This window comes from Leptonotus elevatus, chromosome 14 (genome assembly GCF_054856555.1).
Source record: "Leptonotus elevatus isolate MCC_2025b chromosome 14, RoL_Lele_1.0, whole genome shotgun sequence".
NCBI lineage: Eukaryota > Metazoa > Chordata > Actinopteri > Syngnathiformes > Syngnathidae > Leptonotus > Leptonotus elevatus.
Window position 1 is genome coordinate 2,248,822 of NC_141252.1, and position 14,907 is coordinate 2,263,728.

A 14,907-nucleotide genomic window follows, 5' to 3' on the forward strand; every position below is an offset into this window, starting at 1 on the left:
TATATTAGCCATACTGAATGTTCTCTAAACGGGCTTTAAATACACAATATTTGTTATTTCAGCGCCAGTCCGGGGGAATACGACGAAGCTGCAAAGAAACCCCGACAAATCCTGTGTCAGTTCATTGACAGGATCCTGACTGACGTTGACGCAGGTAAGTCTGATAAAAGAAAACAAACATTCATTTCAAACACTTGATTGAAATTTGTGAATGTTTGCGAATGTATTTTTTTTTTTAACTTGGCGCTTGATTATGACGACATTAAACGGCGCCTTTTCTATAGGGAAAAACAATCCAGATAAATGTAACATAACAGAAGTAAACACGACAGCACAAATACAGTACATACATTGCTATTGCTCATTGCTAAAAAGAAACAAACATATTGGGTCATTTTTTTGTTTGTTTGGCTGTGTAAGTACTGTATAATTATAAAAAATATATATTAGAGAATTATATTGCATTAAAACACATGAAAATAAAAATGTGCATCATGCCCTAATTTATGTCATCGTTAACATTTCTGATTTACAGTTTAACTATGTAAAAATATTTTCTGTGGAAAAACATGTTCCTTATTCCTTTAGTGTCTCTCGGGCTGAATAAGAAGTCCACTTCGGAGCCTGCCTGCGTCATGTTGCTGGACTTTGTGCAGCACATCATCAAGTCGTCGTCGCTCATGTTTTCCAACCCTTCCTGTCAGCCGGCAGACTACCCGGATGCCACGCAACGCAGCACTGGTAAGACGGGTCTTGAAGTGGATGTGGAAATGTATGTATCTTGGGAGTCAGGCACCCATTTGAAAGGTAAAAGTCAGGGGTCAGAGGATTTTCCATAAACAATCCTCATGAACTCGAGCATAGTAACAACGTGCTGCTATGCGAGAGTTCATGACCCCAAAATACAGCCTCTGATTGGTCTATTACAGTTTGTTATGATGATCTCCGCTCATCTCGCTTGCCCCCAGACTTCAACAAGTGGGTGTCGCTGCATCTGCTGCGCGTGGCCACCGCCCCAGACTGCGGCGCCATCCACGGAGGGGTGCGCGCCGCCCTCTGCTCCCTGCTGCACTCGCTCCTCATCCGGGCGCCCTTCATCTTCGCCCGCCTAGCCCACGACCTCATCCTCCTGGCAGCCGAGCTGGCCGGCATCCTACGTGAGCACGTTAACTCCCGCTCAGCCGGCCTTTGGCCCGCCGCCCTCCTGTCCTTCGCCGTCCCCCCGACGTGCGCCAACCTCAGACCTTTGCCCCTCGTTCTCGCCTCCCCGTCGGCGCTGGAGTCGCTCGCTGCGGCGACACTGTACGTCGTCGCCGACGTCGTCAGGGGCGTGATCTCCCCGCGGGACCTGAGAATGGTCTGGCAGAGCGCCTGCGCCATCCTGGCCCACGGTAACACCCGGCTGAGGACGGTCGCCATGGCGTTGCTGAGGCGGCTAGTGGAAGAGGGGGGCTTCCCTGAGGCGCTGGAACAACAGTTCTTCGCCGCTTTTCTCCATGTGCTGAAGACGCACGCAGGCGGGTACGAGGGGGAGCTGCTCAGCCTGACCCAGTGCGTGTTTCGCCAAGGTGGCACCCGCATGGAGGACATGTACCTGGCACAGGTGTTAGAGAGCGTCTGCAACCTTGCAGAGGCTCAGGCGTCCAACACAAGTATGGAAAGTATGAATTTATTTTTAAAAGAAGTACACAGATATTGTAGCATTAATTCATTGCTGTTTTTTTTTCAATGCAAATAAGTCTTACAGAAAATATTAAATAATTTTTTTTTTTTTTTTTTAGCCTTTCCTTCATTGTATGGCTCAAAAATGAACTGTAATACCGTAATATGCCACAAGGTGGGGCTTAATGCCCAGCTAACAGGCTACTTCCGATGCATTATTTTTGTAATGAGACTTATTTTGTAGAATAATATTGTAAATTGAGTTTTAACGAATATTTTGCGATCATAGTGTGTGTTACAGTAGGGCCTTAAGATACAAGATTAATTAGTTCCGTTACCATGCTTGGAACCCAGATCGTCTTTCTACATTGAAATGAAAGGAAATGTCATGAATCTGTTTCGAGCTCTTAGAAATGCAATGTTTAAAAAAATCTAGTCATAATGAGAAAAACTATCAAATACTGTATTGATGGAATTTTCAAGCAATTATTTTTTTGGGGGACACAAGTGCTCAATAAATAAACAAAAAAAATCTGTGCTTAAGTTCCACCATTATAAATGCATTGAAGAGAAAACAAGCAAACAGCTAAGATTAAAAAATAAAATGCACAATTGGATGAACCCGTGTGTGCCGAACCCTGAGTACACACAGAGTTTGTAGTCACGGCAACCAGTTACAGTATTTTGAGCATTAGCTACAATAACACTCTATAATATTGTACTTGATAAAAACATAGCAACTAATGATTAATTTAATTATCTATCAATTATTTTGTTGATTAATCTGCATTTGTAAAGAGTACATAATTGACATCTTTCTTATGTATAGGAACCCTGGAGCCCGGCGCCCCATTTGGGACGGAGGTAACTCAATCTCTGTGTCACGCTTTGCAATGGGCGCTGTCGGTCGCCGCCAGTTGCGAGAACACCGCCCTGCTTCAGATGAGGCGAGTGGTGGAGGTCTGCGGGACGCTGGCGTGCACCGTGGGAACCGAAACTCAAGCTGAAGTACAGTAGTCGTCTTCTTTTGTAATTAATTGCTATTACCTCCTCCAAGGCTGGTTTGTTTGTGCACAACCTTGTGTCTAAAGTTTATCAACCACGATGATAAGTTAGCAAGTTTGTCCAGAATCCAATCATGCATGTCATTAATTGAACAGTTTGATAGATTTGTTTTTTGTGTGATTAATTTGCGATTAATCCTGAGTTAATTATTGAAATCATCAAATTAACTCATTCACTGCCATTGACTGCTATGGATGTCAAAAATTCATTTGAACTATTTCTATTAGTTTCACAGTTTTTTCCACTTTTGTTAACAAGAGTATGAAAACCTAGAATTTTTTTAAATGAAATTTGTGATTAATGTATGAGTTAACTAGTGAAGTCATGTGATTAATTACAATTAATTAATCGCATGACTTCAATATTTTTCAATTTTTATAATTGTTCAAAATGTACAGTAAAAAAAATTCTAGGTTTTTATACTTTTGTTAACAAACGTGGGGAAAAATGTGAACTAATAGAAACAATTAAATAAATAGAATTTTTGACGTCTATACCCGTCAATGGCAGTGAATGAGTTAATTACAATAAAAACTTCTTACAGTGTTAATTTTGATATCACGATGCATAATACTATGCATATCTACACTTCATGTTAGCAGTAATGACATTATATGATGCATATTTAAACACATTTTTGTTGCTTTACTTATTTCGTTAAAATATTATATTTATTCTCACTTTTTCCCCCCTCCTTTTCCCTTGCATATCTCGCACTTGCGTCAGTGCGCGGAGGGCTTCCTGAAAGCCGCGCTTAAAGCGGAGATCGCCGTGCTGACGCGGCAAGCTGAGGACGAGCCCACGCCGACCAAGAAAGTCTGCAGAGCGGCGCGCGGGACACCGAAATCGGCGGCATGCGCGTGAGTTGGCAGGAAAAACTCAAAATTCATCGCAGCCTTCAGAAATTGACGGCGACGTTGGCGTGTTCCAGCAAAGTGGCCGCACCTGACGACAGCGAGGTCTGGGCCGTGCTCAGCCGCCGCTTTGACGAGCTCTTGGCACTGTCGGACTCGGACGGCGGCGAACCCGAGTGCGCACGTCGGTTCGCCGCACTTCGGGGCGTCGCGCTCATCCTCCGACTGGCCGCCGTTTGCTCCTCGCCCACCAGGTGTGGCCCTAACACGCAGATGTGGCTTTTTCGGCTACCTCAATTTTGACTACTTTTTTGACTTACGTTATTATTTATTTGGATTTCACTTAACATAAATACATTTTTTTAAATAATCTAAAATAAAGGGAGTCTTTTTTACTTGACATATTTAAGTATTAACTCACCATTTAATGTACATTGTTTATTAGCCCCGTAATTAAATTTGGGGACCTCCTGCACTTCCTAATTTTTCCATGATATGTCGACTATAAGCATTACTTTCTTCTTCTTCCAATCTCACAGACAGCCACACCTCCTGTGGGTGTCCCGTGAGAATCTGGGCAGGACATTGAGGAGCTGTCGATCAGTCCTAGAGGGTGGGGCTAAACCCATCTCCAACCAGAAATACTATGAGTCCGCTGTCCAGATCGCTGTGAGAGTCCTTGACTGTGTGCTCTACCTGACCGGTAAGTATCCCATTCAAATGCTAACAAGAAGTTAGCATTGACTTCAAATAACGAATATTCAACACTCAAATGTTGTGGGAACACACCCACAGGTAAGATAACGCTAAGCAAAGGCACAAATTCTTCCCAATGTGTGAAAAACAAGTTATTTTAATATAATTAAATCGTAACTTTCTTCTGTACTCACTTTAAGTGTGTGCACCATGGATGCACGGCACCACACTGCCCCCAAGAGGCCAAAATGCACAGGAACAGCCCGTTTTTGTTCAGTTTTTTTCAGTTGCTATGATTTTAGTTTATTCTATTTTTATTTCACTTTCTTATTGTTTTAATTGTTATTGGTGATATCCATTGAAAAGGAATTGGGAAAGGGGGGGGCGGTAATTTTATGCATCTAATATATATAAATAATCGGCAGATTAATTGATAATTGGTATTTTTTTCTGCCGAAAATCGGTGTCGGCATCGGCCTAAAAAAATGCATATCGATCGTCCCTTAATTCCAACCTCCCCCGGCCCTAAACAAATTGACAAAAAATTGGAAGAATTATTTTATTAATATCTTACACTGCTTTTCACATCCCGACAGAGTTGCTACACCCACTCTACCCTGCACACACCCTTCGTTGTGAAAAATCCAATAGCCAATTGTACTTAATTATTATTATTTTCTTGCTACGCAGCATGCAGCCAAGGCGAAGACGCGCTCCAGCGGCGCGCTTGTGCGCTCCTGACACTCCCCTGGGTGCCCGATCACAAGTTGGCCTCGGCATACAAAAATTCTGGGTTCCCCTCCTGGGTGCTCACTTTGGCTCAGAGGCTCCATCTTTGCTTCTGTGAGTATAGTGGTGCTTAAGCTTTTTTTATTTTTTTTTTATTTAAATGTTTTATTTTTTGGTAGAAGGTTGCATCAACCCTCTCGAGAGATGTTATGGGGGCTCAAGTTTGAGAAAGACTAATCTGATCTGACTGTATTGTGGAATACAATTGAATGAAATGCTGTTACATATTGTAAGTCATCATCATCATTCTACAAACGTCAACTTATAATGAAACATCAAACATTTTTCCTGTATTATTATAAATAAAAATCATGGGGGGAAATATTTTTCTGCATTTCACATTTTTCCACGCACCATATAATGTTTCCAAGTTTATTGAAAACGAAAAATTGGCACAGCGTTTCAAGAAATATGCATCATGCTAATGAGTTTGCATTTTGTTTGTGTTTTGTCAGCGAGCGAGGTTCAAGCACAGTGCGTCTCTCTGTTGGCGCGCCTGCACGGCGGGGTGTGCGAGGCCTGGCGTGCGTTTGTGTTCTCCGCGGCCCTGCAAGGTCGGGACGAGGCCCTGAAAGAGGCGGCGGTCCGAGCCGTCCCGCTTCTTCTTCACAACTTGGAAGACTCACGTCGCAACCGCATCACCGCCACCGCCTTATAGTACGTGCTTATGAGGCCTAATCAGGCTTATAATCGTTTGGGAATTTTCATTGTATTAGTTAGTTTTTACTTTGTTTAATGTGTTGTTTTTTTAACTTATTCACTGCCATTGACGGCTATAGACGTAAAAAATTCTTTGAACTATTTTTATTTAACATTTTTTTTCCACTTTTGCTAACGAGTATGAAAACCTAGATTTTTTTTTTGTACTTTCAGAACAGATATAAAATTTGTGATTAATCGTTAGTTAACTAGTGAAGTCATGTGATTAATTACAATTAAAAAAGTTTAATCGCCTGACGCTCCTAATTTAAAAAAATATATAAAAAATAATGTGCGTCAGACGATTAAAATTTGTATTTCTAGTTAATCGCATGACTTTAATAGTTGACTCACGATTAATCACAAATGTTATATCTGTTATAAATGTACAATAAATGCTTTTTTCTAGGTTTTCATAGAAAATTAAATGGAAAAAAAATAGTTGTAAAGACCTAAAAAATTATAATAAATTAATCAATACATTAAAAAAATATATTATTTTTAAAACATTTAAAAAAACAACCAGCCACACATCAAATATTGATTTTCAAAGTTTGGGAACAGTTGTTTTGTTTTGACAATAAAATTAGCTTCTAGCTCATTCACTGCCATTGACGGCTATGGATGCCAAAATATCCATTTTACCTACGCTGGCGGTGAATGATTTAAAATGTATTGTACATATGTAGATAAAGGTATATTCATTTTTTGTGTGCCAATCCGCAGTCCCAGGCTGGCGGACGGTTCAGAGAATGTCCTAAGAGAGCTGGCCAGGATTGTGGGCCATCTGAGCTGCATCCAGTCGGGGCTCTCGTGGCTCAGCGACGATGCCGATCATCCGGAAGAGCTCATGTGCCTCGGCCTATGCCTGACGGCGGAACACCCCGGCGGTGCACCCCCATCCCTGACGGCGTCTTTTGTCAAACCTTTTCTGCCTCTGCTCGGACCGCAGGCCCCAAGTAGCGTCAAAAAAGGTATTGTTCCCAAAAGATTTATTCATTTACAGCCTGGGAAGTATTCACAACGCTTCACTTTTTCCACACAATTTGCTATGTTATAGACATATTCCTACATTAAATGCGGTCCTCTTGTTCCTCAGGATTCTACGCACAACATGCTATAATGAAATATATATATTTTTAAATTGCAAAAAAAAAAAGAAACAAATGTGTAAAACAAGTGCAACGATGTGAATACTTAATACATATTCACAGGACAAGTTTTTCCATAGTCTATATTACAGCCTTATTCCAAACAGACATAGAGTCCCATTTGGATATTTAAAAAATACATATTTAAAAACAATGAGTAATAACGAATAATAATAATAATAATAATGAAGGGCGGCACGGTGGCTGACTGGTTAGCACGTCCGCCTCCCAGTGCAAAGGTTGTGAGATCAAGTCCGGCCTTCGGCCTTCCTGGGCGGAGTTTGCATGTTCTCCCCCGTGCTTGCGTGGGTTTTCTCCGGGTACTCCGGTTTCCTCCCACATTCCAAAAACATGCATGGCAGGTGAATTGGACACTCCAAATTGTCCATAGGTGCGATTGTGAGTATGGTTGTTCGTCTCTGTGTGCCCTGCGATTGGCTGGCAACCAGTTCAGGGTGTACCCCGCCTACTGCCCGAAGCCAGCTGGGATAGGCTCCAGCAACCCCCGCGACCCTTGTGAGGACAAGCGGTACAGAAAATGGATGGATGGATGAATGGAATAAAAATATAAACAAATGTAAGAGAAAATATTATTTTTTATGTGCACAGATGGAACAAAAAATGTTTTGTTACATTGTCATTGTGCAGTGTTGTCACATTTTTAGAAAGACAATGATATTCATAAATTTTGGAATCAGGCTGTAACCTAAAATGTGAAAGGTGCATTACTTCTTAAAAAAAGTTTAAATGAAATTAGAAAAAAAAATCTCATTTTCATTGCACATTTTATTGTACATAACATTTTCAGAAAGAAATTCAATTTCATCAATTTTGGGGAAAAATATTTTTGCAAAAATGCTGGACAAAATTTTGTTTTTTATTTCGAAGGAATTAGAAAAAATAATCTACATTTATTTTTCAGGTTTTCAATGTGGGTTCTTGTGCATCAAATTTTGAGAAAGAAAATTTATGTGGAATGTTACTTAATGTTTTTCTACATTTTATTAATTTTTTTAAACAAATGAGCAAATATTTTCCCAACTATTTTTTTTGTTTGTTTGTGCCATTGTCATTCCGGCTTCTTGTGTGTACAATTTTGAGACAATGTGCATCAGTGCATCAAGAAATTCCGCTTCACTTTTCAGAATTTTTTGCCACTATTTTAAAAACTTTTGTCATGTTGACATTAACGGATGCTGTGTGTAGAATTTTGAGTGAAAAAATTCATTTAGATTATTTTGGAAAAAGTCGAAATGTGTAAAAAGTGAAGCCAATACTTTCCAGGTTCACCTTACTGAGCGTTTTTTTTTTTAAATTCCCCGACACACTGCAGCATTTCTGCAAGCGCTGCCGCACCTCTGCCAACATGTCCGTCTGGCTGACGACAGCGACGATTCCCAGGAGCTTCTCTCCGCTCTCATCAGCCTCACAGAGGATTCAGACCCGGGCGTCAGAATGGGCTTCAGCCAATCGGTGCGCTTCCTGCTAACGGACCAATCCCATGATAACAGCCCTGTGAGTGAGGTGAGTGCTTCGAACGCCGGATGTTGCTTCATTGAGGAAAATGCCTACGTGTGTGTGTGTGTGTGTGTGTGTGTGTGTGTGTGTGTGTGTGTGTGTGGGGGGTGTGTGTGTGTGTGTGTGTGTGTGTGTGTGTGTGTGTGTGTGTGTGTGTGTCTTTTATTCCTAGCTGCTGACTGTTCGACTCAAAGAGGCCTTCAACAACGCCAAAGCCAACAACGACGATGACCTGCGTCACACTCTCATCCTCACCACCGGAGAGATCGGCAGGTAAAGAGATACATACGGAGCAGAGAGGCTGGTGTGCGTAACTTAAAAAGTTTGGGAAAGACTGTTAAAATGTAGATAAAAATACAAAACTTTTTTTTTCCCACCGCCACTCTGCTGACATGTTGAGGGTGGCACGTGGATCAAAGAGTTTTAAAAGGGGATTTTATAATGTTACGGAACCTGCCATTGTGGCATAAACGCTTTTTTTTTACATTCATAAATGTATGAAACCTTCTGTTTGTCATTTTTTGCCATAATGCTACAGGATATGTGCTGTACACCTTGGAATTACGTTTTTAGCATTTAGCCTTAATGTACGTTCAAACGACTTTTCAAGTACGGTACATTCGAATGTATTTTAAAGTATGATTGAACGGATTCTCTAGTATGATCGGACGTATTTTCAAATTCGATCCAACATATTTTCTAGTACGATTGGGTGGATTTTCAAATTCGATCTGTCTGTACACCGTAGAGTTAAGTTTTTACCATTTAGGCTACATGTACGTACAAACGAATTTAAATATGTTCGATCGAACACAAAATGATCTGCAAATACTTTCAAACATATTTGGCTGTCAAAAATGTATACTCCATATTAGCAGTTCCATGCTTCCATATAATAGTACGTTAGACAAAATGACCAATTCTTTTTTTAATGGTGGGTTGCGCCAGGACTTCAAAGGGGCCTTGTGATTTCAAAACTTTGGGATAGCACGTTTGAAATTTGTTTTAGATAAAAACACAGAACCCTTTTTTTGTTTTTGTTTTTTTTTGTTTACCCAAAACTTTGGTTTTGTTCATTGTAGATTTTGTCAAATCACGTTCTGCTCTCCCTGCTTCAGAGCCTCTCAGGGCAGTTTGGTGTCCTTCTCCCTGCTGCATCTACTCCACTGTTTGCTGTCCAAGTCGCCGGCCGTGTCGGTGGGCGCCTACACTCAGATCAGAGCGCTGGCGGCCACCAAAGGAATCGAGCTGCAAACGCTCTTCAGTCAGCACAAAAACCCCATTTGTCAGGTAAACAAGCAAGGCAAGGGCAGTCATGTCAAAAGGAGATGTGACCCCACCGTCACTCGATTGTCTTATTTTCATATGATGCTAAATGCATACGCATGTTTGTTTTAGTTCCTGGTGGAGTCACTGCATTCGCGTCACTCCTCGGCCCTGCGCGGCACGCTGCACCAGAGCAGCGAGTCGGCTCGTCAGAGGGAGCTGGCGCTTGACATCCTGGCACAGATCGCGCACGCGTTCGACTTCCCGGACCTTCACCGCTTCCTCTCTGTACGTACTCGCTGTCTTATTACCGCGTATAACGCCGCTTTGGTGGTAATCATCAGCTTTACAGATGACTCGTCTGCTCTGCAGGCACTGTGTCTAGTAGTAAAGACTTTGAAATTGCATGCATGCATAATGATAGACAAAAAAGAAGAAGTCTTGGTAACAAGTATTGTATTTGATGGGGAAACTACACAAAATACACAAAAACGATGAAATATTAGAAAAATTAGGAAAATTATGGAAAAATACACAAAAAGTAATAGAAAAAATATATTAGAACATCATTTTTAAAAAATAGACAAAAATGAGAAATATTTAACTGGAAAAATGCAAAAAATATATATATATATTGGAAAATAGTAAAAAGAAAAGGGAAAAAAAAGACAAATATGTCAACCTAAATAAAATAAAAAACATTTAATATGAGAGAAAGTGGGAAAATTCACAAAATTGAGAAAAAAATATAAAATATTGGAAAATGGTTAAAAAAGAAGAAGAAAAAAAAGACAAATATGATAACCTAAATAAAATTATAAATAGATTTAAAAATATTTTGAGAAAAATTAAATACTAGTTACTAACAATAATAAAAATGCACAAAATAAAATAAAAAAAATTAATGAAGACAAATATAACAACCTAAATAAATGCCCCCAAAAAAGCTTGCTAGCTAGCTGTAAATTTCGTTTTCTAGAGCTGGTAGCATCATATTTCTCGGTAGATGTCTTACCAGAGCAAACAGCACCTGCAGAGCAGACGTGGCACGTGTAAGGCTGACATTTTCAGCGCAGTTGAAAGAGAACGCGTTGACAAACGTGGATAGATATTCAATATTATTCTAACGTGTCGTTCATACTGCGGGATATTCAGCGGACGCTGCAGGTGCTCTTGCCCTACTTGGCGGCCAAGTCCAGCGCCACAGGCTCCGCCCTCATCCGCACACTGGCCAATGAGCTGAAGGCCAACCGGCGGGAGATTCTGATCAACAACTTCAAATACATCTTCAGCCACCTGGTCTGCTCCTGCACCAAGGAGGAGCTGGAGAGGGCTTTCCTCTACCTGCAGGTAGGAAAACTACGCCATACATAAAAAAAAAAAAAAGGGTAAAATTCATTAAAAAGTAAATGGTAATATTAGTAAAGCTTTTTTGTTTGTTCTCTGTAGTAGATGAGATGCTTAGCAAATTGATTTGTAAACGTTTCCGTGTTATTGCTCAGAGCGAGACCGAGATCGAACTGGGCTCACTTCTGCGCCAAGACTTCCAAGGCCTTCACAACGAGCTGCTGCTGCGCTTGGGCGAGCACTACCAGCAGGTCTTCAACGGCCTGGCCATCCTGGCCTCCTTTGCCTCCAACGACGACCCCTACCAGGGTCCCCGCGACATCACAACCCCGGAGCAGATGGTAACAAAATGTGGTTTTAAAAAGTCATTCACTGCCGTTGAGAAGTATACTTGTCAACAGGGACGGGTAGTTTCTGATGCTTGTGTATTATACAGTCATTGGACGCACTATCCTGTGCTCTAAATTGGCTGTCAGTGAACGGGTTTTAAATGCTTTTATTATTGTATGATATAGTTTATTCTCTCCACGTAGGTGGACTACCTGCAGCCAAAGCTTCTGGGAATTCTTGCCTTCTTTAACATGCAGTTGCTCAGCTCCAGTGCAGGAGAGAAGGACAGGAAGAAGTTGGTGAGCTGAATTTTGGAAAAAAAATGCATGCCTATCAGTGGGGAACGTTCCAATAAAAATATGTTACTGGAAATATTAACAATTATTAAAGTTTATAATTTATTTGATTAAAAAAACATTGGGGGGGGGACAAAAATCAGACATATATACACATTTATATTATAACATAGAAAAATGTAGATCTATATAAAAAAATTGAGAAATGTTATTGTTATTGTATTGAATTGTTAATTAAAATTACTCAAATATTACACTAAAGACACAATATAGAAAAAAATGTTAGGTGAAAAAATACACTAATTTGATAATTATGACAAAAAATGGAATATGTTTAAAAAAGATCAAATTATTTCAGAAAAAAGTAAATAATAATAATACAAACAAATATGAGAAAAAAATGCACATTATTACAGTAATTTTTGGCCTATAAGGCGCACCTGACTATAAACCGCAGGTGTTTTAATGTTACCACACCGGGTTCCCGCTAGTTTCTTTTCCATAACGAGGGCGCAAATTGTCTCGCTCTTGTTCTGTCTGTATTTGGACTCACTTGGTTTGTTTTGCTCTGCCTGACGCTCTTGCGCCTCCTTCATATCGATCTTGTGATCTGATAGATAAGTTGCACCTTTGTATTAGCCGCAGGGTCGAATGCAAGTGAAAAAAGTAGCGGCTTATAGTCCAGAAATTACTGTAGCTGGAAAAATCGAACATGATCCAAAAATGTACATTTAAAAATATGCAAATATTAGAAAAATATCTGAGGAACTACAAAACTATATAATAAAATTATATTAGAAAAATAATAGATTTTTTTTTAAAGCACAAAATACACAAATACCGGGGGAAAAAATTAACTGATAAATTCACAAATATAATTTTTTTTAAATATTTTAGTTAAAACATATACAATTTTAGTAGAATAATACAAAATATTAGAGAAACATACACAAATATTAGATGGAATGAAGTATAATATGGAAAAATTAATATAAAATACTCAAATATTGGAAAAATTTCAATAGTTTTTTAGGTAAAATACACAAATAATAAATATAATATATAATAAAGGAAAAATGTTAGGAAGATATAACTAGAAGAATTTAAGATGGAAAGCAACATTTTCAATCTTCAAGGTGCCACTGTGTTATGAATTATTAAATGAAGTCGTTAAAATTGTGTTTCCTGTGTTTGAGGCGTTGACTGGCGTGATGGCTCTGATGCGGCTGATGGGCTCCAAACACATCAGTTTGGTGCGGGTGAAGATGATGACCACCCTGCGCACCGGACTCCGCTACAGAGAAGACTTCCCTTTGCTCTGCTGCCAGTCAGTGCCTTATTCACTCTTAGTAGCCCTCATTTGACACACAAATGCTAAATTGCATTGAACTGCAGACTCTGCCATACCTTTTCGACGGTTTGCTCTTTGCCCGCAGGACGTGGGAGTGTTTCGTGAGAAGCGTGGAGCCGGCGCATCTGGGCCCCCTGTTGAGTCACGTGATCGTGGCGCTCCTGCCGCTCATCCCCATTCAGCCCAAAGAGACCGTCGCCATCATCCGCTTCCTCATACTGGACAACAGGTTAGCCATTAAGTACCATTGATGAAACTCACATGGATCAAGTGTTTCATGCCGTGTCTCGCACAGGGAAGAAGTCAACGACTATCTCCATGAGATTTACTTCCTGCCGGACCATCCCGAGCTCAAAGACATCCACACTGTGCTGCAGAACTACAAAAAGGTGCTTTTGACAGTGCTAGTTGGAAATAAATAAAGTGAGCCCCCATTTAAAAAAAAAAAAATGCGCGAGTAAAAAGGTTTATACCCAGGCTCTACCGGGATGGATTTTTTTTTTTAGGCCGTTTTGCTCATCATGTGTGAACGCTCCGATATATTGGTGCCATGTAGTCGGCGTGATGAAATGGGGCAGCTCCAAAATGAAATCTTGCGTAGGATTACAATTTCGTAAGGAGCCAGTAAGTAGCAAGCCAATTCTATACTCTCATTCGCTGACACCCACGTCACTCACTATACCATGCCCCACCTTTAAAAGCCACTGTAGACACATTTACTGTAGAGGTCACAGATACTACAGTAGAACGTGAGGATAGAGACCTCAAGTGGACAAAATAATGAAAAATCTTTTTTGTGCATTTTCTAGAATAAGTGATTGGGTAATTGATAGACTACTCAATTTAAAAAAATATTGAATAGCTGCAGCCCCGCGTTGGAATGACCTGGTGACAAAGTATGTTTAATATTCATGTAAGCCACTGTAATATTATACACAGTTTTAACAATGACAGTGCGCTTAAATATAGGAAAATGGAAAACTGTACTTAAATAACGATTCAAATCAAATGTATTGCAAATGAAAGTTAAATAAAAAAAAGTTTTTTTTTTTTTTTTTTGCAGTTATGAATGTAAACAAAATGTTTATGAACGATTTATTTTCTTGCAACGATACACCAGCAGAACAAAACAAAAATCCACTGCATATTTATTTCCGTAGTTGGCGGCCAGCAACAGCGACCTGGCGTCTGCGCTGCAGCTGTCCATGAGAGCCGTTCAGCACGAGAACGTCGATGTCCGCATCCATGCGCTGACCAGCCTCAGAGACATGATGCGCAGCAACCAGGTGAAAATACTGCATCTGGTCGCTTAAAGTTGGAAGTCAACCAAACATTTCTTGACAGTCATATGTTATATGTGACCTTAAACATGACATTCTGATTAATATTAAATTTGTGGAATATGAGTTGTGAAGCAAAATCCATCCGTTTTTATCCATCTAAGGGGTCGGCCATTTTACTACTTGCTGTCGACTGAAGATGACATCAATGTTGTTCAGGTCTCAGGCAACTACCAATCACAGCTCACCTGTTTTCCGAAGCTAAGCTGTGATTGGTTGTTACCTGAGACCTGAGCAACATTGATGTCATCTTCAGTGGACAGCAGGTAGTAAAATGGCCGCCCCCTGAGATGGGTAAAAATGACTGGATTTGGCTGCTTAACTCATATTCCACTAACGCAATATTAACCAGAATGCCATATTTAGACCAGTGGGTTTGCATAGAACATACTATTGTCCAATTTTTTTTTTATTGACTTCCCTTTTTAGCAGCCACCATATTTAGGCTATGTCATGTGATAGAAGCTGCTAGAATCTGACATCTATTATCCCTTCCTGCCCGCTTTATTTCCTGACAAATCCAGCGGAGTTAGTAAGTATTCC

General features: G+C 40.2%; 1 protein-coding gene across 5 annotated transcripts in view; it reads left to right on the top strand.

Annotated features, from left to right (window-relative positions):
• The window catches only part of atr (ATR checkpoint kinase), a 30,488-nt gene that overhangs the window by 219 nt on the left and 15,362 nt on the right, over positions 1 to 14,907 (top strand). For 2 of the 5 annotated variants that reach the window (XM_086095295.1, XM_086095297.1), the window contains exons 2-22: positions 63 to 154; positions 589 to 741; positions 969 to 1,661; positions 2,492 to 2,670; positions 3,454 to 3,587; positions 3,659 to 3,835; positions 4,121 to 4,284; positions 4,968 to 5,120; positions 5,522 to 5,723; positions 6,492 to 6,739; positions 8,250 to 8,440; positions 8,607 to 8,707; positions 9,553 to 9,724; positions 9,833 to 9,988; positions 10,856 to 11,050; positions 11,203 to 11,388; positions 11,581 to 11,676; positions 12,870 to 13,000; positions 13,110 to 13,253; positions 13,320 to 13,413; positions 14,185 to 14,310. In XM_086095295.1, the coding sequence (XP_085951421.1) occupies positions 63 to 154; positions 589 to 741; positions 969 to 1,661; positions 2,492 to 2,670; positions 3,454 to 3,587; positions 3,659 to 3,835; positions 4,121 to 4,284; positions 4,968 to 5,120; positions 5,522 to 5,723; positions 6,492 to 6,739; positions 8,250 to 8,440; positions 8,607 to 8,707; positions 9,553 to 9,724; positions 9,833 to 9,988; positions 10,856 to 11,050; positions 11,203 to 11,388; positions 11,581 to 11,676; positions 12,870 to 13,000; positions 13,110 to 13,253; positions 13,320 to 13,413; positions 14,185 to 14,310 (3,787 nt within the window). The remainder of the gene's footprint in view (positions 1 to 62; positions 155 to 588; positions 742 to 968; positions 1,662 to 2,491; positions 2,671 to 3,453; positions 3,588 to 3,658; positions 3,836 to 4,120; positions 4,285 to 4,967; positions 5,121 to 5,521; positions 5,724 to 6,491; positions 6,740 to 8,249; positions 8,441 to 8,606; positions 8,708 to 9,552; positions 9,725 to 9,832; positions 9,989 to 10,855; positions 11,051 to 11,202; positions 11,389 to 11,580; positions 11,677 to 12,869; positions 13,001 to 13,109; positions 13,254 to 13,319; positions 13,414 to 14,184; positions 14,311 to 14,907) is intronic. The other 3 variants (XM_086095298.1, XM_086095300.1, XM_086095299.1) reach the window with 2 other exon arrangements.